Source organism: Aotus nancymaae, unplaced genomic scaffold, assembly GCF_030222135.1.
Source record: "Aotus nancymaae isolate 86718 unplaced genomic scaffold, 86718_ANA_hifiasm-v0.15.2.pri h1tg000019l, whole genome shotgun sequence".
Lineage (NCBI taxonomy): Eukaryota > Metazoa > Chordata > Mammalia > Primates > Aotidae > Aotus > Aotus nancymaae.
Window position 1 is genome coordinate 43,364,150 of NW_026988431.1, and position 25,190 is coordinate 43,389,339.

The 25,190-nt window shown below is 35.6% G+C and overlaps 1 protein-coding gene across 2 annotated transcripts in view; it reads left to right on the plus strand.

The window, feature by feature from the left end:
- The window catches only part of RNF13 (ring finger protein 13), a 167,319-nt gene that overhangs the window by 72,418 nt on the left and 69,711 nt on the right, over positions 1-25,190 (plus strand). The window contains exon 5 of one of the 2 annotated variants that reach the window (XM_012437070.3): positions 24,631-24,718. In XM_012437070.3, the coding sequence (XP_012292493.2) occupies positions 24,631-24,718 (88 nt within the window). Of the gene's footprint in view, positions 1-24,630; positions 24,729-25,190 lie in introns of both variants that reach the window. The other variant, XM_064378793.1, reaches the window with a different exon arrangement.

Genomic DNA, 25,190 nt, shown 5'->3' on the forward strand with positions numbered 1-25,190 from the left:
ACAATTGATAGTAGTGCAGGGTTATATTTTGGCATGCCTCTTATCCAAAGTGACATACAAATTATCTCAGACAAAGGAGAATTGTCTCTATCTTTTAAAGTTTTCCTTGGAGAAAGGAACTCTTTGTTATAGACCGCAAAGAGAAAAGAAACAAGGAATAAAAATTTATCGAGATACTTCAGATGATTAATGTTGGTGGGTATTTCAGGATTTTTACAACTCTTTTAGTTTTTTAAAAAAGATTAAAGAAACTATACTTTTCTTATTTCTTCTTTAAAAAGAGCATGTGAAATGTGTGTTATAATTTTTAAAATGGCAGATTTTCTTCATACAAACTATCCCAAGTGATTTGTGACTCAGAGATAACCACTAAAGCAGCAGAAATGCAATTAACAATTCCTGGAGGAAAGGGAATTACTTTTCAAATAAAGAGAGCTATTGTTTTAATTTTTTATCTTCTATTGAGAGAAGCACATATGAACCTTTTAATCTATGTTGCCCTGAGGAGATGCAGCAAAACCGATCCTCAGAATGAATGTTCGAATATGTGGAATATCCAAAAAGCCAGTAAGAAGAACTATTGATTATATGTCAGGTACTTATTCTCAAAGTAATCACTTATACTCATACTGACAAAAACTATATCCTCTGAAAAATACAGCTCTTTAGAGGAAAAGCAAAACAGTACTATTTTGTCTGTGTATGATGCTGTTCTTTACTGTGACAAAATATAATTGTTTGGAAAGATTAGATTTTGGCGAGCATTTGAAATTAAAAAAAATTGTTGGCTCTTTGGTAAATAAATTAAGGCTATATTAAATCTTTTAATTAGAAATTGGCTTGGAAGCATTCAGAGGGAGAGATTTCTCAGAAGGCTTGAATTCCAGACATCCTAGTAAGAAATAATCTTTAAAAAAAAAAATCTGTAAAATACCTAGTAATTGAAAGGCCATTAAAATAATCATTTAACATTGAACTTTCAGAGCTATACAATTTTCTGTGTCTATAACCGAATAAAGACAAGTTCTTAAGAAAAATCTGTCCATTGTCATTTCAGTACAAGATACCTTCATTACTTGGGTATAATTGTAAGTCACCAATTTCTTCAAGTAGCCAATTTACTATATTTTAGCTGGACTTTAGGGAAGGCTGGTAAACAGAAATGGTGCAGTGTTTGCACTTTATTCAGCATTGTGTGCTGAATCTTATTCTATCTTATCTGCGAATGAATATTTTTGAAAAATGCAGCTGCAAAGCCAACTAGGCCAGTTATCAAGGCTGAAAGGACTTAGATATTATTCTACCTTCTCACACCCCCCCTTTTTTTTTTTGCCATGAATGGAGGTACATTTGGATTGTAGATGATAAGGGATATGTTGGGTATCTTCAGAGCTATTTTCTGCTATAATATGGCTTTTAAAAAACTTAACTGGGATACAGATACAAAACTTAACTGGGGTACTTTACCTGACTTCTGCCTCTCTCTCAAATCTCATCTCTACTTTGCCACTCCTCCCACCTCGTAAGAATTTACAAGTCCCCATATGTGCTGAGCAGTCTCTCCCACTCTGCCTTAGTTTCTGTCATGTCCTCCATCTGGCATGTCTTCCTTCTACTTGTCTGTCTGACCAATCTGACTTTATTTTAGATCTAAGATAGACTGTCTCCTGTCTGAAACCTTTCCTGATTTTCTTCAAGATAGAATTCATCATATATATATATATATATATATATTTTTTTTTTTTTGAAATGGAGTTTTGCTCTTGTTGCCCAGGCTGGAGTGCAGTGTCATGATCTCAGCTCACCACAACCTCCACCTCCTGGGTTCAAGCAATTCTCCTGCTTTAGCCTCCTCAGTAGCTGGGATAATAGACATGTGCCACCACACCCAGCTAATTTTTTGTGTTTTTTAGTAAAGACAGGTTTTATCATGTTGGTCAGGCTGGTCTCAAACTCCTGACCTCAGGTGATCCACTCGCCTTGGCCTCCCAAAGTGCAAGGATTACAGGTGTGAGCCACTGTGCCCAGGCTATATCTTTTATATACTATTTAATCCCACATCAATCTCTGTACACTCTGTGAGAGAAAAAATCGTATTTTAGATTCTGTAGTGCTAGTGCCTAATGCATTTATATGGCACTTGGTAGATGAATAAAAAATATTTGCAGAATGATTTACTTGAAAAACCTTAAGGGCTTATAATAAAATGTGAATAGATTAGGGTATAAACAGTATCACTGGAACTTTCCATTTGCTTCATGTTCATTTCACTTAATGCTTTTGGGATTATTTCTAAGCCTAGATATTTGTTTATCCCACAGACATTTTTCTGTAGTTCCAAATGTTTATAGAATTTTTTTAAAGTACCATAAATATTTTTGGGATTATTTGAACATATCATAATAACTCTTTTTCTTTCTTTCTTTCTTTTTTTTTTTGGTGAGACTTTGTTATCTCAGAAAGTAGTCTTCCAGTTTTCCTTTCTAGGCTTACCTTCATTATTCCCTTTCAGGCCTCCAGGCAAACACATTACTCATCGTCCCCAGAACATACTCTGCACTGCTTTTTCAGTAGTAGTAAGCAAGTAGATATGACGTTAAGTAGAAAGTAAACTCTGCAAAGTACCTGAAAGTCATTTAATATCCTTTAATTTTTCATAATTTATATATTTCTACAAAGTGATTTATAACATTTGTTATTAATCTACTTCAGAATCATGTTTAAAAGATTCCACTAAAGGAGCATATTTAAGGATACTCGATGATGGAAACAGTTCTATTCATATGTGGTTCAGTCAAACAGCTTTGTGCTACATTCATTCATTTGTTCATTCTTTTGTTTCTTCCACCCTTTAATTGGTAAACATACTTGCATTTTAATGATTAGGTTGCTTTTTACACAAATTTATTCAATATTAAAATAATAAAGCAAAATTCCCTTCTTTTACCAGGAAGATAATATTCAATGAATGAAAAAAGCTGAAAAATATTAATTTACATGTGCTTTATCCTAATGTAATGAAGCAATATAATGCCAGTAACTTTATTTATGTATCTTTTCCCCAAACATTCTTTTGCTTCAGAACTTTTACATAGGTTTTCTTTTATCACAGATGGCAGAATTCTAGACCATACACTTTTCAGGAGACTTACTGTTTTGTTTTGGACCCAAGCAATAAATGTATTAAAATCAAGATATTCAGATTACTCAGCTACACTATAAATGAACAATGTCTAGGTAAGGAGGAAAGACAGGATCAAAAGAGAGTAAGATAGTTTATATCACTGAACTATAATATTAATGAGAGTTAAAATGTCATAAGAGCCTGATACTCTTTTCAGAGGAGTAGCTATTCCCAACATGGCCTGCAGTAATCCTAAAATAATGTGCAGAAAATAACAATGTTGAAATGGAATGTAATAGTGGCAAGACTGCTTGCTACAATTTTGGATCTTATTTCAGTAATTGATTATTTGATACTGCAAAGTTCCTAGGAATTTTTATCCAATAATTTAAATTAACTGTTTACATTCACATCTGAATCCTGATGTGAATCTGAACTATCTATTGCTCCATTTTCATCTACATTGCTTTGATCACTTGAAAAAGAGATTGTACTTCTTAATTTCTTTTTATTTCTTTGGACTCAAAAAGATGATCATAGCTAGGTATTGAGCAATATCTCTATTCTGTATGTCTCCCATTTCTTTATTTCATTTTCTTCCCTTACAGAGTAAGTACTTGTTCTCCTCTACTGGAAATCTAGGTGGGGAGAAAGGGTATTTTGTGTCCAGGCTGATGATTAATTTACTGTGGAAGGAAGAGAAAATCAGTTTTTCAGAGAACTTTTCCATTTTGCACTTGGAAAGACTTAGAAGCAGAGTTAGAGTGTGTTTTCTTCAGGGAATCCTTAGACAGTAGACATTAAAGTGAAGGTCTAGTTGTGTCACATTGCTAGAACCACAAAAACCCAATTTATAACTAGATAGTTATAAGAGGCCAGGCTCCAAATCCATCCAGTATTTGTATTATGCTGTTTTCTTTTTTGTTTTGACTTTTTACATTTTGTGTTTTGAAACAGCATGCACAGTAAAAGTAAATGTGTATATGTGCAATTTAAATAATAGTAAAATGAATTTCTGTGTACTCAGTTTAAGAGAGACGTGTTACTTTCTAATGTGTAACTTTAATCAGATTTCATTAAAGACCTTTGTATCAGGTCTTTGTTTTGTTGTTGTTGTTGTTGTTGTTTGTTGTTTGTTTCGTGACAGGGTCTTACACTGTTGCCTGGGCTGGAGTGAAATGGCATGAACACGGCTCACTGAAGCCTTGACCTTCCGGGCTTAGGTGATTCTCCCACCTCAGTCTCCCGAGTAGCTAGGGCTACAGGCACACTCCACCATGCCTGGCTAATTTTTATTTTGTTTTGTTGAGAGGGGTTGTTGCTATGTTGCCCAGACTGGTCTCAAACTCCTGGGCTCAAATGATCCTTTCACCTTGGCCTTCCAAAGTGCTGGGATTACAGACGTGAACCATTTTGCCTGGCCTGGTAATTTTTTATCTTCAAGACTTCATTCCATCTGCAGATTATGTTAAAAGAGCTGATCTTCATAACGAGAAAGCTCTCTATTTGGACTGTTTTTACATTGATTTCAAATGTTTTAAATAAAATGTTGTTAAGTATACCATAAAGTGATTGCTCATTAAAGTTACTCCTTTTTGTCCTGTGTTTATAAGAGCTTGCAATGGGAGAGGTTCTTTGTAAGGCCAGAGCAAATCCCAGCAATACTGTGTATTTTCTAATCCTTTCTTTTTGCTCCATAATACTATTTTCATTACCTCTTGCTCGATCCTAGCCTAAAAATCCCATGGGTATGTCTTTTCTAACTTCAGATTCTTGGGAGGAGAGCTTATGTTTTAGGCAATTCTGTGTACTGAGCTTTTAGTACAGTGCCTACAATACCAGAAACAATTAATAGGTAATAAAGGAGGAGTATACGCAGAGATCTGTCACTGGGTGGCGCTGAACATCAGAATTCTTACTGTAATTGTTACATCAGTTACTTTTCAAGTGCAATGGGAGTTCCCATGTTACTTTTGAAATTCCTAGTAAATTGATTAAAAGTACAGAGAGTTACCTTCTTTTTGCACAAAAAGTATTCTAAAGGCTTTATTTTCAGTGGTGGATAGGCTGAAATGGGGCCTCGGCTATGTTAGGATGAGAAATCATTAAGATTTGATTGAAATATAAATCCTATCAATATCTAAAAAATATGAACTTAGATCAGATACTTTATTTTAAATATATAATATACATAGGCAACTAGATAATATTTTATGAATAGCTTTTTTAGACTTAAATTCCAATTCTGACAAATATTTAGGCAGCTTTTAACTTATAGTTCATTTTAACTGGTGTGGTTCATTACAAAGTAAAGAGTTCTTTTTAAAGCAGTTTTAATTTATAGCAAGCATCTGAAATAACTGCACATAAAGATTATTCAGATTTTCTTAATGTCACTGGGAAAAAAGACAAATGTAATTTAACTTTTAAGTTAATTTTAATTTTATGTTATTCATTTTATTATCTTTAGTACTAATCATGTTCCAGCCACAATGTTAAACTTCATAATACTGGCAATAGCCACATTCAAAGACCTATACGCTAATAACTTTGATTTTGTGATGAGATGTTGCAGAACATGATCGTTTCAACGTGGAACAATCATGTGGAAAGTCATCAATCTTTTTTCTGATTGTGAACAACCTGTGGAACATTAAGAACTATCTATATGAGTGGGTTTCAAACTTTTTGACTACAACGCACCCACAGTAAGAAGATTATTTTTACTTGTGTCCCAGTATGTATGCAGCACACAGACCAATGAAGTTTCATGAAATAGTACTTCCTACACTACCTATATGGTAATAACTTGGTATATGAAATTCCTTTTTGTTAAAAAATAAAATTCACTTGGTTTACTAAATGACCGTACTGTCTGGTAATGGATCATGACCTGTAGTTTGAGAAATGCAGATTTAGGCCAATCTTTTCTGTGTAGCAGTGAAAACTGGCAGAGACACTAAGAAGAACGCTTTTTGCCTGAGCAGTTCTAAATTCAAAAATTGCTTTTTATTTGTAATTTTAGTATTTAATTGTGTCTCCCAGTATTTAAAATTGCTTGCCACATACCAGAGATTGACTTTAAAATGATGCCATTGGAAAAAATAACATAAGATTTTTTTTTTTTTTTTTTTTTTTTTTAATATGGAGTCTCGCTCTGTCATCCAGGCTGGAGTGCAGTGGCTTGATCTCAGCTCACTGCAATCTCCGCCTTCCAGGTTCAAGTGATTCTCCTTCCTCAGCCTCCTGAGTAGCTGGGATTACAGGCACCCACCACCACAGCTGGCTAATTTTTGTATTTTTAGTAGAGATGGGGTTTTACCATGTTGTCCAGGCTGGTCTTGAACTCCTGACCTCAAGTGATCTGCCCACTTCGGCCTTCCAAAGTGCTGGGATTACAGGCATGATCCACTGCACCTGGCCAACATAAGATCTTTAATAATTTAAGTCCCAACCATTTTGACTTCTGTTTTTGGTATACTGTACTTGAAACAAATAAGAACGGCTTTTTGTATAATACAGAAGATTTTACCAGCCCTACCAAAAATGTTTTCTAATGAAATAAATAAATTCAGCATACCTCTAAGCCTAACATGTACAGTAGTAATATGCCACTTAGCAAAAGGTCAGCTGTCTCGGAATATAGCCTCAGGGAAGAGAAGGAAACGTGCCTTTGTTACCACTGTTGTGAATGTTGGCTGAGCTTCAGCGTTCAAACCATGTACTTTTCCTGGCAGTTTTTCTCAGAATTCTTATGCACTTAATTGTTTTTTAAGAATAATTCTTATCAGGGTTAGTTCTTTTTTTTCTCTGCCAGAAGGAAGAATATATGGATGGAGGAAGGCTGGAATGACTATTAGTAGTCTACTAAGTGGTAAGCACAGAGAGAGGAAGTAACATTTGACCCTTAACATTAAGGAGAAAAATCATAGTCTGTTGAAGCATGTTCATGATGATCCCTGAGTAACTGGAAAAGGTCAAGTTATATTTGGTGAAAAAGTGGAGAAAACGCAACGTATCAGATAAAATTTTATCCCAAAATGACTGAAGTAAAACTTATGTGTGCTTTTGTGGGAGATGGGGGTAGGGGGAGGAACTAAGCAACAGATATGAGAAAATTTTATTTTTTTGGCTTATATATTGCTGGATAGGGCTGGATAATCAGTTACCTTAGTTGCAGTTTATTTTAAACAACTATTTATATGAATCCTATTTTTCTAGGATTGAGATATACATAAATAAAAAAGATTGTTCTTAAGGAACATAAAGGCTGGCACTCAAAATGCTCTAAATGTTATTTTGTCAGATCTCTGTTTTTCAAGGTGAAAACAGGCTTAGTTTTCTAGTAATTAATTTTATACCAAGAAGCATAAAAAGATCTTCTTTTAATTTTTAAAGGAATACTCTGAAATACAAATTTTCACAAATTTTGCTTACTAGTATTGTGCTATGCACTTACCTTTACTAAGTGCAGCATGATTTTGTTTTTATTTTTATTTTGAGAACATAATGAAATTAGTCCATATTTATATCAATTTTTTAATGAGCCATAGTAGTTGAAAATTAATCTATTTAAAGTTAGTTATGTGAAGCTGGCCTGATTAAAATGTATCAGGTTGTCATAGTACTCAGCTGGATATTTAAAAAATAATGCCCTCAAGACAAAAGCTAGTGGTTTGTGTTATAACAAAGATAAAAACGTTAGGTATACTTCTAAAGTTAATCCATTGTTAGTAACTACCAAGTGTTTTTTCTTAAACTATTTTAAAATAAGCCCCGTTTTTTTTGTCTTACTCCTTCTCTGTACGACAGCAGCATTTTCCTACATGTAGTTACCATACTTAAGAAATTTAATATTGATAAATATTCTCTAATAATATAAACCACATGTTTAAACTTTCTAATTGTCTCCAAAATATCCCTTTTAGTCATTTTCTTTTTAATCATTTCAGGATCTAATCATGAATCCCAGACTAAACACATTCAGCTTATTTGTCATGTCTCCTTTAATCTGCAATAGCTCTTGATGCTTTTTCTCCTACTTTGTGCATTTCTGTGTTTCAGTTTAATAATTTCTATTCCTTTGTCTTCACATTTACTGATCCTTTATTCTACAATGTCTATAAACTTTTTTTTTTTTTTTTTTTTTTTTTTAATTTAAGACAGAGTCTCACTCCGTCACCAGGTGCCAGGCTGGAGTGCAGTGGCGCGATCTTGGCTCAGTGCAACCTCTGCCTCCCGGGTTCAAGCAATTCTCCTACCTCAGCCTCCTGAGTAGCTGGGACTACAGGCGCACGCCACCACTCCTAGCTAATTTTCATATTTTTAGTAAAGACAGGGTTTCACCACGTTGGCCAGGATGGTCTCAATCTCTTGACCTCATGATCCACCCTCCTCGGCCTCCCAAAGTGCTGGAATTACAGGTGTGAGCCACTGCGCTCAGCCTAAACTTTTAAGCCCACCTAGTGAACTTTTCATATTGTATATCTTTTATCTAGAAGTTTCATTTGGATCTTTAAAAATGTGTGTGTGTATCATCCATTTATCTGAGCCTTATGTTTGTATATTCCTTCAAATCCTTGAACATAATTTGTAATTTTATGTCCATTTATATTACATGTAAATATATTTTTATAATAATAAATTATAATTTGTAGTAGCTGTTTTAAAATCCTTGTCTGCTATTAATAATTCCGTTTCTGGTTGAATGATATTTCTCATGATTATGGGTCACATTTTCTTGCTTCTTGGCATGTCTATTTTTTTTTCAACTTTTATTTTTTAAGTTCCAGGGTACATGTACAGGATGTGCAAGTTTGTTACATAGGTAAGCATGTGCCATGGTGGTTTGCTGCACAGATCAACCTATCACCCAAGAATTAAGCTCAGCATCCATTAGCTATTCTTCCTGATGCTCTCTCTCCCCACACCCTCCCTGACAGGCCCCAGTGTATGTTGTTCTCTACCATGTGTCCATGTGTTCTTATCATTTAGCTCCCACTTATAAGTGAGAACACACGGTGGCTGGTTTTCTGTTTCTGTGTTAGTTTGCCAAGGATAATGGCGTCCTTCCATGTCGCTGCAAAGGACATGATCTCACTTCTTTTTATGACTGCTTAGTATTCCATGGTATATATATATATTTTTTTATGACTTCTTTTTATGACTGCTTAGTATTCCATGGTGTGTGTGTGTGTGTGTGTATATATATATGTATATATATATATATGTGTGTGTGTGTGTGTGTATATATATACACACCATATTTGCTTTATCTGGTCTATGATTGATGGGCATTTGAGTCAATTCCATGTCTTTGGTGTTGTGACTAGTGCATGTCTTGTAAATTTTGATTATATATTGGACATAGTGTTGTATTGTCATATGTCTTGGTTTTGTTGTCTTTCTTTAAAGACCCTTTAATTTTGTTGCGGCTGGCAGTTAAGTTACTTGCAAATGAGCTTGGTTATTTTGAGGCTTGTTTTTAAAGTTTGTTAAGTTTATCAAAAGTTGCCTTTACTGTAGCACTACTATTTTAGCTCTGCTAATGAGATATGACCCTCCTAGGGTGTCCTCTGAATGATCCAGTATTCAAGGAAGTCTCCCCTCTCTGGCTAGTCAAAGCTTGAACTTTTCCTGACCCTGTTTGTGGGTAACCCCCCACATGGGCACTGAGGAAGGAAAGCTGTGCAGACCCCAGGCACAAATAGTGCCTGAAGCATAACTTACTGCTTACTTATATCTAGTTTATATATATAATCATACTTATTTCCATATAATCTTTCTATATAATCATATAACGGATTGTAGTCGGAGCTGTACTGACACATTTAGTGCTGATTTATATAATACTTCTATATAACCATATAGTAGTTTGTAGTAGGAGGAATGCCTAGAGCTGTCACAGAGCAGAAGCAAGTGCATGGGAAAAACAGCCAGAGAAGGACAAGAACCAATGACCTAGGCGGTAGTGCCCCTGCATGAAAGGGCATTATGCTATATGGCCAGTCAGGGCCTAGATGGCAGCACTCAGTACCTACTGCATGGCTGGCTTGGAGCAAGAGTTATTCTTCCTGAAAAGGAGTTGCAGTACCTTGAATCCAGTTCTTGTGGAAAGTAGGCCTCAGGCCTGAGATCCTGCGAACAACCGAAGTAGAAGAACCCCTCTGGTGTAATCGCGCCATGGCTGCTGTACACCTTGTTGGCTTTTCTCGCTACTGTGCTGGCTTAAATCGTCCTCCTATAAAATATCTTAGAGAAGAGCACACTCTGTCAGCTCCCACTGCGTTGGTTTATAGCATCCTTCTATAGGAATCCTTTGAAGTCTCCAGCCTCCAGATGAGAAGTGTCGCACATGGCACTTGTTGCACACAGCTCACCTCCTTGCCTCGGTGACCTAACTGGAGTGGACCACCTTTTTTGTACACAACGCTCTACTACTATGCACAGCATGGCCCTCTACTGCGCACGGCCCACCTCTGTGACTAGGTGACCTAATAAGGGTGGCCCCATCATTTGCTAATCACATGATAATGTATGCCCTATCATTAAGCCTATAGATGACCTCACTCACGACCCTTCCCCCTGTCTTGTACCTAATAAATACAGACGCTTCTGGACATTCGGGGCCTCACCTGTCTCCACTTGTAAGTGGTGTGGCCCCCTGAGCCCAGCTATCTTTTCCAGTCCTTCTGTGTCCTGTCTCTTTATTTCTTGATTCCTGCACTTCAGCATAGCAATAAGGGACACCCCTCGACTCTGTAGCTACACCTGTTTGAATTCTAGAAATTGTTAATCTTAAGTTCCCCAATAATTGTTTTTCTTCCCTAGTGAGGTTTATCCAGGCTTACAGGGCCTCACTGTATGCATGCGTATGCCATTCTTATATTTAGCCAAAGACCCAAGGGGAACCCATCTACATTTTTTTTAGTTCTTATTTTAAATTTTTGTGGGTACATAGTAGGTTTATATATTTATGGGGTACATGAGATCTTTTGACACAGACATGTAATGTATAATAATCACATCATGGAAAATGGAGTATCTGTGCCCTCAAGCATTTATCATTTGTACAATCCAGTTTTACTTTTTAGTTGTTTTAGAATGTACAATTAAATTATTATTAGCTATAGTCACCCTATTGTGCTGTCAAATACTAGGTCTTGTTCATTCTGGAGTTTTTTTTTTTTTTTTTTTGGTACCCATTAGCCATTTCCATCTCCCCTCACTACCCTTCCCAACCTCTCTGGTAACCGTCCTTCTACTCTCTTATCTCTTATCTTCAATTGTTTTGATTTTTAGATCCCACAAGTAAGTGAGAACATGTGATCTTTGTCTTTCTGTTCCTGGCCCATTTCTCTTAACATAATGAATTTCAGTTCCATTCATGTTGTAAACGACAGGATCTTATTTTTTCTTATGACTGAAGAGTACTCCATTGTGTATGTGTACCACATTTTTTTAATCCATTCATCTGTTGATGGGCATTTAGGTTGCTTCCAAGTCTTGGCTATTGTGAACAGTGCTGCAACAAATATGGGAGCTTGGGTATCTTTTTCATATACTGATTTTCTTTCTTTTGGGTATATACCTAGCACTGAGGTTGCTGGATCATATGGCAGCTCTATTTTTAGTTTTCTGAGGAATCTCCAAACCATTCTCCATAGTGATTGTGCTAATTTACATTCCTACCAACAGTGTACAGGGGTTCCCTTTTCTCTACATACTCTCCAGCATTTGTTATTGCCTGTTTTTTGGATAAAAGCCATTTTAACTGGGGTGAGATATTTGATTTGCATTTCTCTGATGATCAGTGATGTTGAGCACCTTTTCATTTGCCTGTTTCCCATTTGTATGTCTTCTTTTGACAAATGTCTGTTCAAATCTTTTGCCCATTTATTAATTGCATCATCTGATTTTTCCTGTAGCATTGTTTGAACTCCTTATATATTCTGGTTATTAATTCCTTTTCAGCTGGGTAGTTTGCAGATATTTTCTCCTATTCTGTGGGTTGTCTCTTCACTTCGTTGAATGTTTCCTTTGCTGTGTGGAAGCCTTTTAACTTGATGTGAGCCCATTTGTCCCTTTTGCTTTGGTTGCCTGCGCTCATGGGATATTACTCAAGAAATTTTTGCTCAGACAAATGTCCTGGAGATTTTCCCCAGTGTTTTCTTGTAATAGTTTCATAGTTTGAGGTCTTAAATTTAAGTATTTCATCCATTTTAATTTGATATTTGTATATGGCAAGAGATAGGGGCCTAGTTTCATTCCTCTACATATGTATATCCAGTTTTCTCAGCACTGTTTGTTGAAGAGACTGTTTTTTCCCCAGTGTAGATTCTTGACATTCCTGTCAAAAGTGAGTTCACTGTGGGTGCGTGGATTTGTTTCTGGGTTCTCTATTCTGTTCCATTTTTCTGTGTATCTTTTTATGCCAGTACTATGCTATTCTGGTTACTATAGCTATATAGTATAATTTGAAGTCAGGTAATGTGATTCATTCAGTTTTGTTCTTTTTGTTCAGGATACCTGTGGCTATTCTTGGTCTTCTGTAGTTTCATATAAATTTTACAATTGTTTTTCTCTTTCTATGAAGAATGTCATTGGTTTTGATGGGAATTGCATTGAATCTGTAGATTGCATTGGGTAATATGGGCATTTTAACAATATTGATTCTTCCAATCTATGAACATGGAATATCTTTCCATTTTTGTGTCCTCTTCAATTTCTTTCATCAGTGTTTTATAGTTTTCATTGTAGAGATCTTTCACTTCTGTTGTTAAGCTTATTTCTATGTATTTACTTTTATTTGTGGCTTTAGTAAGTGGAATTACTTTTTAAATTTCCTTTTCAAATTGTTCACTATTGGCATATAGAAGTGCTACAGATTTTTGTATGTTGATTTCACATCCTGCAACTTTACCAGATTTATCAGTTCTAATATTTTTTTTAAGTGTGTGTGTAGTCTTTAGGTTTTTTCAAATATAAGATCTTATCTGCGAACAAGTGTAATTTGACTTCTTCCTTTCCAATTTGTATGCTGTTTATTTCTTTCTCTTTTCTGATTGTTCCTGCTAGGACTTCTGGTACTATGTTGAATAACAGTCATGAAAGTGGGCATCCTTGTTAAACTCCAGACCTTACAGGAAAGGCTTTCAGTTTTTCTTCATTCAGTATGATACTAGCTGTGGGTCTGTTGTGTATGGCTTTTATTACCTCAAGGTATGTTCTTTCTATATACAGTTTTTTGAGGGTTTTTTTAAAAATCATAAAGGGATTTTGAATTCTATCAAATGCTTATTCAGTATCAACTAAAATGATTGTATAGTTTTTGTCCTTCATTCTATTGATATGACGTGTCATATTGATTGATTTGTGTATATTGAAGCATCCATGCATCCCTGGTATAAATCCTACTTGGTGATGAAGAATGATCTTTTTAATGTATTGTTGAATTTGGTTTGCTCATATGTTGAGGTTTTTTGTAACAATGTTCATCAGAGACATTGACCTGTAGTTTTCTTTATTTTACGTGTCTTTGATTTTGGTATGAAGGTAACACTGGCCTCATAGAATGAGTTTGGAAGTATTCCTTCCTTCTGTATATTATGGAATAGTTTGATTTGGATTGGTATTAGTTCTTTAAATGTTTGGTAGAATTTAGCAGTGAAGTCATCAGGTCCCAGGCTTTTCTTTACTGGGAGACGTTACTGTGGCTTCAATCTGTTTATTTGTTATTGGTCTGTTTAGGTTTTGGATTTCTTTACGTTTAGGTTGTTTATGTACAGAAATTTATCCATTTCTTTTAGATTTTCCAATTTTATTGGCAGATGTTCATAGTAGCCACTAATGATGCTTTGAATTTTTATGGTATCAGTTGTAATGTCTTCTTCTTCATTTTTTATTTTCTTTGGGTCATCTTCCTTTTTTCTTAGTCCAGCTAAAGGTTTGTCAATTACATTTATCTTTTCAAAAAACTATTTGTTTCATTGATTTTGTTGTATTGTTTTCTTCATTTCAAATTTATTTATTTCTGTTCTGATCTTTATTATTTCTTTTTTTTTTCTTTGAGACACAGTCTCATTCTGTTGCCCAGGCTGGAGTGCAGTGGTGCAATCTCAGCTCACTGCAACCTCTGCCTCCTGGGTTCAAGCAGTTCTCTGCCTCAGACTCCTGAGTAGCTGGGATTACAGGCGCCCAGCACCATGCCCAGCTAGTTTTTGTATTTTTAGTAGAGATGGGGTTTCACCATCTTGGCCAGTCTGGCCTTGAACTCCTTATCTTTTGATCCACCCACCTCAGCCTCCCAAAGTGCTGGGATTACAGGCGTGAGCCACTGCACCCAGCCTATTATTTCTTTTATTAATTTTGGGTTCATGGGTTCAATTTGCTCTTGATTTCTGGTTCTATATGATACATTGCTAAGTTTTTTATGTGTTATTTTTCTTCTTTTTTGATGTGGGCACTTATGGCTATAAATTTCCTTCTTTGTACTGCCTTTGCTGTATCCCCTAGGTTTTGATATGTTATGTTCCATTTTTATTTATTTCAAGGAATTTTTAAATTTCTTCCTTAATTTCCTCACTGATTCACTGGACATTCAGGAGCATACTGTTCAATCTGCATGTGTTTGTATAGTATCCAAAATTTTTCTTGTCGTTGGTTTCTAGTTGTATTTCATTATGATCAGAAGATGTTTGGTATTGTTTCAGTTTTTTTTGTAGTTTTAAGACTTGTTTTCTGGCTGGGCAGGTGGCTATGCCTGTAATCCCAGCACTTTGGGAGGCCAAGGCAGGAGGATTGCTTGAGCCCAGGAGTTTGAGAGCAGACTGAGCAACATAGTGAGACCCCTTCTCAAAAATAAAAAAATTTAAATTTAAATTTAAAAAGACTTGTTTTGTGACCCTAAAATATGGTTTATCCTTGAAAATAATCTATGTGCTGAGGAGAAGAAAGTGTATTCTGCATTGGATGAAATGTTCTGTAAATATCTGTTAGGTTCATTCGTTCTGTAGTGCAGATTAAGTCCAATGTTTCTTTGTTGATTTTCTGTCTGAGAGACCTGTCCAGTGCTGAAAGTGGGATGTTACTGTTTTGAGGTCTCTCTCTCTTTAGCTCTACTAATATATATCTGAGTACCCCACTATTAGGTACATGTATATTAACAATTATTCTATCTTATTGCTGAATTGACCCCTTCATCATTATATAATGACTTTCTTTTTCTCTCATTATAGTTTTTGTCTTGAAATCTATTTTGTCTGATTTAAGTATAGAGATTCCTGCTCTTTTTTGGCTTCCATTGGCATGGAATATCTTTTTTCATCCTTTTATTTTTAGTCTATGTTTATCTTTGTAGGTGAAGTGTTTTTCTTGCAGGCAACAGATCATTGGGTCTTGTTTTTTCATCCATTCAGCTGCTCTCTTTTTATTGGAGAATTGAGTCCATTTACATTTGGTATTATTATTCATAAGTAAGGACTTACTTCTGCCATTTGTTATTTATTTTTTGGTTGTTTTGTGATCTTCTTTTTTTTCTTTACATCCTTCCTGTCTTCCTTTTAGTAAAGGTGATTTTCTCTGGTGGTATAATTTAATTTTTCCTTTTTTTTTTTGTATATTTGTTGTAAGTTTTTCAATTTGAGGTTACTATGAAGCTTGCAAATACTATTGTATAGCCCATTATTTTAAACTGATGACAGCTTCACACTGATTGCATAAACAAACACAGAAGAAAAAACTAATAAAAACTCTACAGTTTAACTTCATCCCCCTGCTTTACAATTTTTTTCCTTGTTTTTTTTTTTGTTTGTTTGTTTGTTTTTTGAGATGGAGTCTCGCTCTTGTTGCTCAGGCTGGAGTGCAATGGCATGATCCCGGCTCACTGCAACCTCTGCCTCCCAACTTCAAGTGATCCTCCATCCTCAGCATCCCAAGTAGCTGGGATTACAGGTACCTGCCACCACACCCAGCTAGTTTTTTGTATTTTTAGTAGAGACGGGGTTTTACCATGTTGGACAGGCTGATCTCAAACTCCTGACCTTAGGTGATCTGCCTGCCTTGGCCCAAAGTGCTGGGATTACCGACATGAGCCACCATGCCCTGCCTGTTGTTATCCTTTATGTTTTATTTTACTGTCCATGTCTTGAAAAGTTGTAGTTATTAATATTGATTAGTTCATTATTTAATCTTTCTATTTGAGAGTAGTTTGTGTACCACAATTACAATATTAAATTATTCTGTGTTTTTCTGTGTGTTTACTATTATCAATGAGTTTTGTACCTTCTGATGGTTTCTTCTTGCTAACATCCTTTTCTTTTAGATTGAAAAACTCTCTTTAGCGTTTCTTGTAGTATAGGTCTGGTATTGATAAAAATCCCTCAACTTTTGTTTGTCTGAGAAGGTCTTTATTTTCTCCTTCATACTTGAATGTCATTTTTTGCTGGATACACTATTCTAAGGTAAAGGTTTTTTCCTTTAGCACTTTAAATATGTCATGCCACTCTCTTCTAGCTGATAAGGTTTCCATTTAAAAGTCTGCTGCCACACGTGTTGGAGCTCCGTTGTATGTTGTGTCTTTTCTGTTGCTGCTTTTAGGAACCTTTCTTTATCCTTGATCTTCAGGAGTTTGATTGTTGAAATGCCTTGAGGTAGTTTTCTTTGGGTTAAATCTGCTTGGTGTTCTATAACTTTCTCGTATTTGAGTGTTGATACCTTTCTGTAGGTTTGGTACATTCTCTGATATTATCCTTTTGAATTAACTCTCTACTCCTGTCTCTTTCTCTACCTCCTCTTTAAGATCAGTATCTCTTAGATTTTCCCTTTTGGGGCTATTTTCTAGGTCTTGTAGGCACACTTCATTGTTTTTTATTCTTTCTTCTTTTGTCACCTCTATTTTCTAATAGCCCACTAATTCTTTCTTCTGCTTGATCTATTTTACTATTAAGAGATTCTGGTGCATTCTTTAGTGTGTTAGTTGCATTTTTCAACTCTAGAATTTCTGCTTGATTCTAAAGAATTCCAGTCTTTTTGTTAAATTTATCTAATAGAATTCTAGATTTCTTCTCTGTGTTATCTCGAATTTCTTTGAGTTTCCTCAACACAGCTATTTTGAATTCTCTGTCTGAAAGGTCATTCTCCAGGATTGGTCCCTGGTGCTGCATTTCATTCATTTTGTGAGGTCATGTTTTCCTGTATGATCTTGATGCTTGTAATGTTCTTCAGTGTCTCAGCATTTAAGAATTAGGTATTTATTGTAATCTTCACAACCTTGGCTTATTTGTGCTCATCCTTCTTAAGAAAGTTGTCCAGGTAGTCAAAGGGACTTAGGCTTCAAGTCCAATAATGCAGACTCATAGAGGTACTGCCTTTGTGGTCTTGGATAAGATCTGGAAGAATTCTCTGGATTATTAGGGAGAGACTCTTGTTCTTTTCATTTACTTTTTCCTAAACAGATGGAGTCTCTCTCTTTTTCTGTGCTGAGCTGCCTGCCTGGATCTGGGTGTATGGTACTATAAATATCCCTGCAGCCACCACCACTGGAACTGTGCTGGATCAGACTTGAAGCCAGCACAGCACTGGGTCTTGCCCAAGGCCCACTGTAACCACTACCTGTCTACCACCTATATTCACTCAAGGCTTTTAGGGCTCTCCAATCAGCAGGTGGTGAAGCCAGTCAGGTTTGTGCCCTTCCCTTCAGGGCAGTAAGTTCCCCAGGCCCCTGATAGGTCCAGAACTGCTGTTTGGGAACCAGGGATTAGAGTAAAAAACCTTAGAAATTTACTTGATAGGCTACTCTATTGCAGCTAAGCTGGCAGTCAAACCACAAGACAAGATCCTTCCTGCTCTTTCCCCCGCTCTCCATAGGCAGAGGACGTCTTTGTACGGCTGCCACCACCACCAGCCCACAGGGGATTCTGCCAGCCCACTGCCAATGTTTACTTAAAATCCGGGGGGTCTTCAGTCAGCTTGTGGTGAATACTGTCAGGCCTGAGACTCACCCTTCAGGGAAGTGGGCTCCCCTCTGGCCCAGGGCAGGTTCAGAAATCCTGTCCAAGAACTTAGGCCTAAAGTCAGGGACCCCAAGAGCCTGCTTGTTGCTCTACCCTACTGTGGCTGAGCTGGTACCTAAGGTGCAAGACAAAATCTCCTTTCCCTTTCCCTCTGCTTTTCTCAAATGGAAGGAGTCTTGTACCATAAACACCACAGGTGGGAATGTGCTGGGTCATACCTAAAATCAGCATATCTCAGGGCCCAAGGCTCACCTGGGTGTCCTGCCAGGACTGGGTCCTTCTTTTCAAAGCAGCAGGTTCTCTTTCTGCTCATGGTGTATCTAGAAGTGTTGTTCATGAGCTAGGGCCTGGAATGAGGGCCTCGTGAATGTTCAGTGCCCTATTCTACTGTGGCTGAACTGGTATTCAGGATGCAAGAGAAAGTTCTCTTTACTCTTTCCTCTCTTCTCCTTGAAAGCAAAACAGCACTATAATTCAGGTAAAAGTTTTAGAACTTGAAATGCAGATTTATATTTCAAGTAAATAATGTTCTTGTTTTAAGTGTGTGTCATTTTACATGAATATCTAGACTCCTGTCTGATATAATAACTGGGTTATTTTCAAGGTTATAATTCACCATGGAAAGTCACCTCTCTTACCATTCTTGCAGGTATGTAACTTGGACATATACACGTCTGTTTATTTGCAACATCTCTTCCCAAAGGAACAATGAAGTACCTTAACTTAGTTTACATATAGATGTTAAAGAGGATTAAAGATTATAGGAAATGTAATAATGTGAATGGATTGCATTTTATTAGAAGTTTGTTTTCAACAACACGGTGACTAGATTTGTCCCAAATATTTATTGAATGAATAAATAGATTAATTTGCTGAAAATCTGAAAGTTTTTGTCTTCAGTCCTAATCTGTTGTGTTCTACCTACCTAGGAAAACTTACTACCTCTCAAATTTAGTGTGCTTAAAGCCAGTCTCTGCTGCTTTCCTATCAAAACAAACTGTTTCTCAGCTTTCCCATTTTGACCAAAGCTGTTCTCCAAGTTCTCTAAGTTTTTGGTTTGAAGAATAAGATAGTATTCTTTCACATCATTGCTGCCATCCTGCCTTGTCATAACAGTTCCTAAGTCTTCAGTCTCTCCTCTCCACATCAATGTAATCATTACCAGATGGTTCCAAAGCAGCGTTTTAGCCATGTCAACCCCTTATTCAAGTGCCTACTGTGAACTCTTGACTGAGACCACACGCTCCTTTTCTAAGGAGCAGGGTACTTACTGTACAATCTGTCCCTTTTTTCTCTCCTTCTCACTTCTGACTCTCCAACAATAAACACTAATAGCAATGGCAATAAACATAACTCTTACTTCATATGTGCCAGGTCCTGTTTGAGCACTGTTTTAAGTGCTTTTCCTGTGTTAAATTATTTAATCCTTAGATTAAACAATAATTTAATTAAGTTGTGTATATTTTAATATTAGTAATATAGGCATTAAATCACTTGCATGTCTAATAGAAGTAGGATTTGAGCCCAGGTAGTCTAGTTTCGAGAGTCTGTAGTTTTACTAATCTGCTGTTCTGCCTTTCAGTAACACTCTTCTTTAAGTCACGTCACTGTGTTTTTTGTTTTGTTTTGAATGTGAACATGCCATTTGCCCTGTTGTAGCTCTCTTCCCATATGAAAAACTTTCCCCAACTTTTCCCACTGTTAACCAGAATTTTTTCTTTTTGTTGAGGTGTAATTCAAGTCTCATAAAATCTGCCATAGGTATTTCATCCCACAGCCTTTTTCCTCTAAGTTTCGATCAACTCTCCAATATTTTAACATATTTCTTCTTGGCTTGTGTTGTTTTGTCTATAGATTTTTATTTTGCCTACAGGATTTTAAAATTAATGTTGTTAGCATCTTGATGCTTTGTCAGTTCAGTTCCTCTTTCTGAACATTTGTAAAATGTTATATAAGGTTAGTGATCCTGGGCTTCATCCTGATCCACTGGGCAACCTCATGCTTCTCTATCTAACCGGACAAAGCAGTGTTTAAATCTCAGCCCTGCCTAAGTGTGAGCTCATGGTAGTTACACTTACCTATCTTTCCTCATTTCTAAATGATAGAAAAGAATACCTGCATTGTGGAGTTGTCTTGAATATTAGGGATAATATGTATAAGGCACTAGCACACAGAGGTTTCTTTTAAAAAGATCTCTATTCATGATCATCTCAACAGCATAATCATTTCTCTTTTCTTACAAGGCATGTTTTATTAGTGTCAGTATTATGAATTTGTTCAGTTTAGAAATAAGATGAATTATTGTGTTGTTCCCAGGGTTCCTTTTAGAACCTGTCTTATTGAAGACTCTTTCATTAGCAATCTGCTATCTTCTGACAGACTTGCTATTTATTACAAGAAGCGAGCAGTTCCATATTTCTTTAAACCTCTTGGTTAGGTACCACCTGGTTTATATAATTTAGTTGCATCTAATCTATTTATTGGATGTAAAATACTCAGTGCATCTACCACAATTTGAGCGAACTGCTCTGATCAGTGTCCTTAAAAAGGCAGATTGCCAGTACAATTTAGAAGGCTTTATAATGTAGTTTTCAGTTTTGATGGTTGTTTTGGATTTAGATTTGTTCCCTGTGCATGCTTTGTTTCATGAATCTTTAAGTTCTTTGCTTCCATCTGACACCATGTGTTTGAGGTTGCATTTTATGAATGGGAAACTTTGCAAATGCTTACTAAATGATTTAAAATTTATTTCTGCCTCATGTGTTCTTAAAAATACCAGCTGCTGCTTAGTTGAAAATGTAATTTAATTTGACTGACACATGAGTTTTATAGTTCATAAACATGGATGTATTTTCCTTGTTTGTATTCATAAGCCTGTTTGTCCATATGTTAATGTGTTCTTTGATTTAATTTCATTTCTTTATTTTAAAAAATCAATAAAAACAACAAAAACCTTGGGAAAGCCTTCATACTTTCTACAGTTTTGAAAACATGCTTCTCTTTTTCGGAGATGACACTTATGCCTACAGAATTTCTTCCCATTTTAGTGGTTTCCCAAGGTTTCTATTTTAGGAGTTTTATTATTAACAGAGAACAGCTTTTGATACTGATATAATTTTATACTGTATTTATAGAAACAAGTGCGTTTTGGATGTGTGAAAGACATATTTCTCCTAACTTCCTTGGTACACCTTAGGAGAAATATGTCTTAAGAGCCTAATGGCTAGATTTAGTTAAACATGATAGACTGTTATAAATCCATTCATTTATATTGATTATTTGTAATAATTTGAGAGTAAGAAAGCCTCTTGCAAGATTATTACTTTGTCTCTTCTCTCTAGAAAAGTTTATATGTAGACAACTGCAGATTTAAGTACCTCCTGAAGACCTGTTTGGGAAGTGGGATAGTACAGGAGTCCCCCATTCCTGGGCTGTGGGACCGTATCTGTTAGGAACCGGGCTGCACAACAGGAGATGAGCAGTAGGCAAGCAAGCCTTACTGCCTGAGCTCTGCCTCCTGGCAGATCAGTGGCAGTATTAGATTCTGATAGGAGCGTGAACTCTGCTGTGAACTGTGCATGCAAGGGATCTAAGTTGTACGCGCCTTATGAGAATCTAACTAATGCCTGATGATCTGAGATGGAACAGTTTCATCCTGAAACCATTTCCCTGGTGGAAAAGTTGTCTTCCACAAAACCAGTGCCTGGTGCCAAAAAGGTTGGGGACCCCTGGGATATGACATGAATATGTGTAAGTATAAGACACTATATAAGATCTTGAAGAAAAATATAAATAGATTGATATAAATACTCTAAGCAGGGAGAAATTAATGTGGGTACATGTGGCATAGGGGTACAGGATAGGACAGGCTTCATGGAGATGATGGAATTTGAAGTACTGATAGGCATTCACAAGACAAAGCCGGTTCTACACAGGGTCAAGAAAGCAACTGACCTGTTTGGCTATCCATGAGTATTGAAATTTCCTTAAGGGTAATAACTTTTGTTTGTTTGTTTGTTTGTTTGTTTGTTTGTTTTTAAACAAATACTGACTGCCAGTGAAGGATAATGGCTTTCTGATTGACCATCAGGTTTCACATTGTGCCTAATATGGATACAGTTATTTTATTCATTATGTAAGCTCAGCAACTACTTGCTGAATTCAGCTATGGTTTTTACTCATTGTTGTGGTTCCTGAGACCACCTTTCTCTGTGTTCTAACATGTTGCATGTTTGCTTTCATATATATTTTTACTCAAGGAAAAAAGTTAAATTATGTAATTTCAATGACTGTGTGCACTGGTTGGCTTTAAAAAGAAATTTAAAACAAGTTTTGCATTAGCGGGAAACAGCTTTTAGTATTGGTCTAATTTTATATTTCTTAAATTGTGTCTTTGGCCACAGTTATTTTTTGGGTGTGGAAAGAAACATTTCTCCTCAGTTCCTTGGTTAGCTTTTTGACAAAAGTTAAAATGGTCATGAAAGCATCAGATAAACTAGTAGTAACCCCAACTGAGTATACTTTTGTTTAAATAAAAGCCAAGTGAAGTCTGTACTGCCATGGTAATATAATGCATAAATAATAAGTTAATATATGTAACAAATAATTAAGGTTTATAAACTGCATTCATAAGAGATTATTTTTTTCCTCCCTTTGGAAAATAATGATATCTAAGGGGAAGAGGCTGTAGGGAACTGGCATTTTCTCAATATTCATTGGATAACAAAATCCACCTAAAAATAAAACATACTTATATGCAAAAATGCTAAACTTACTTTTTTGATTATTGACCCTTCTTTGCACAACTCCAAAACATACTTGTTACAGTTTTGTTGACTGGTTGATTTCTTGCCATTATTCCTACATTAGAGCAGTAAGTCCTGTGCCAGTGAACAATTTATATTATTTTAATTAGTTTTTTAAAAAATCACTTTCTGCCTGATTTTATCTCCTGTGTGTGTACTGTTATGAGCAATTAATTTAAGCACATTTAAAAAATACATTGAATTTATTCAAGTAATATTTAATAAGTGCCTACCCTGTGTCAGGCTATTTCATAGATGCTATGGAGGCTGTAAGATGAACAAAGTATTAATTTCTTGGGGTAGTCATATCTCCTACAGATTTAGTTTTTTCAGTAATAGGATAATATTATTCTGATTTATCCACACTGTTGTCTGTTTCAGAAATCTAACTGGAATTGGTGGGGTAGTTTTAGAGAAGTCAAGAATAGTGTAGAAGAGAATTTTTCTCTGTGCCAAGCCAACTGACCTTACTGGGGTTGAATATGTAGATCTCATTTCTCTTACCTAGCTTTCAGATCCAGAGTCTGAATAATTGCACATCCTTTTTCCTTTTGGGAACTTGACTCTTTGGGCTTTCCCTGGACCTTTGGAACATAACTCAGTGTTGAATCATTATAATGTTGATAACTAAAACAGAGCTAATATTAGACCTGGAAATTCTTCTAAAAAATTAATATGCCTGTTTCTTAAGAACACTTAACACTCAAACACTTTGAGACATACCATTATGCAATGCTCATAAGGTAATGTATTTCAAGAGTTTCTTACTATGATTAGTATTCAGAACTCTATATATTCAAAAGTATTTCAAGTATTCAAAACTATGTATATGTATGTTTGCCCTCCCAGTTTTTATTTCATTCAACCAATATGCAAATAATGATCTGATCCTTCATTTTTGCTAATAGTCTAAAGGTCATACAATAAGTCGTTTAGGTCTGGGTTTATTTTTACTTAGAGTATTGTTTTTAAAATGAGATGTAATAACATGTTTTGACACTTTCCAGATCTTTCATGTAAGAAAATTCTGCCACACATCCAACTATATTCTTATGGTGCAAATGTTACTATTTTGGAGGCTAACTTTAAGAAAGATCAAATAGCTAGAGTAAGCAACTTCTGCCTGCAGGTATTTTTAATTTTTTAAAAAGCTTTAGAAAGGAATTTTACAGAATATTTTGGATGATCAAGCTAGCCATATGAATTGCTTTTATCTGACTCATTACTATGTATTAAGCACAGTATTATGCATTTTAAAAGTATTATTTTACATAGGAGAAGAATATTGTCATTCTCATTTCAAAGGTTAGGAAACTGAGGATTACAAAAGAAATAATTTGCTCAAGTTCATCCCACTAATTCATATGGGCAGAGGTAGGAATTAAGTGTTCTAGGTCTGATAACTCGTAACCCTGATTACAGCAGGTTTCTACCTCTTTAGAGAAACACAGATTTATTGGTTTGGGTCCTTTTAATGTTTTAGCTTATATCCTCATCCTTTATTTACTTCAAGAAGTTTTTGATAATCAGTTGTAAAACATCTGTATGTTTCAAGACATACCTAAGATTTATTTCTACATGTTCATAATCCAGTCCTAGATATATAGTATAGACTTGTTGATTTATAGAGTTGAGGGATATTACGACAAACCACTGTCTTCCTTATAACATGATTTTTTTTTATTTGCAGGTTTTAAATGCCCAGAGAGCAGGATACAAAGCAGCCATAGTTCACAATGTTGATTCTGATGACCTCATTAGCATGGGATCCAACGACAGTAAGTACAGGTATCACTTTTCTTCTCTCCTGTTTGACAGATAATTTGTAACTAAAAATTAACAGGATTTTCCTTCTCTCATTTTCTTTTTAAAAATCAAATTTTTTTCTCTATCAGATAATTCCCCATTCTTAATTCTCTTTGGATGATTTTATTCATAATAGAGATGAAAATTACTTTTTCTTTTCTGAACTGTTTTTTTAAACATGTGTTTTATTTATTGATATTTTGGTAAAAACCAAAGGGGGTACAACACCTTTAATAGAGAGAAACATGCTGAGTTAAGAATGCCATAAAGGGCTTTTTGTAATTTATTTAGAGAGTCATAGCATTACATTTTAGGGTATTTAGAAGTACTCAGTAGCTGCTATAACCTTCTGGAATTTCAAAGCCACATATTTGTGCTTTCTTATACCAGTTGGTTATTTGTCCTTTGTCATACGTTGGCATGTTCATAGTTTTTCATTTCAGA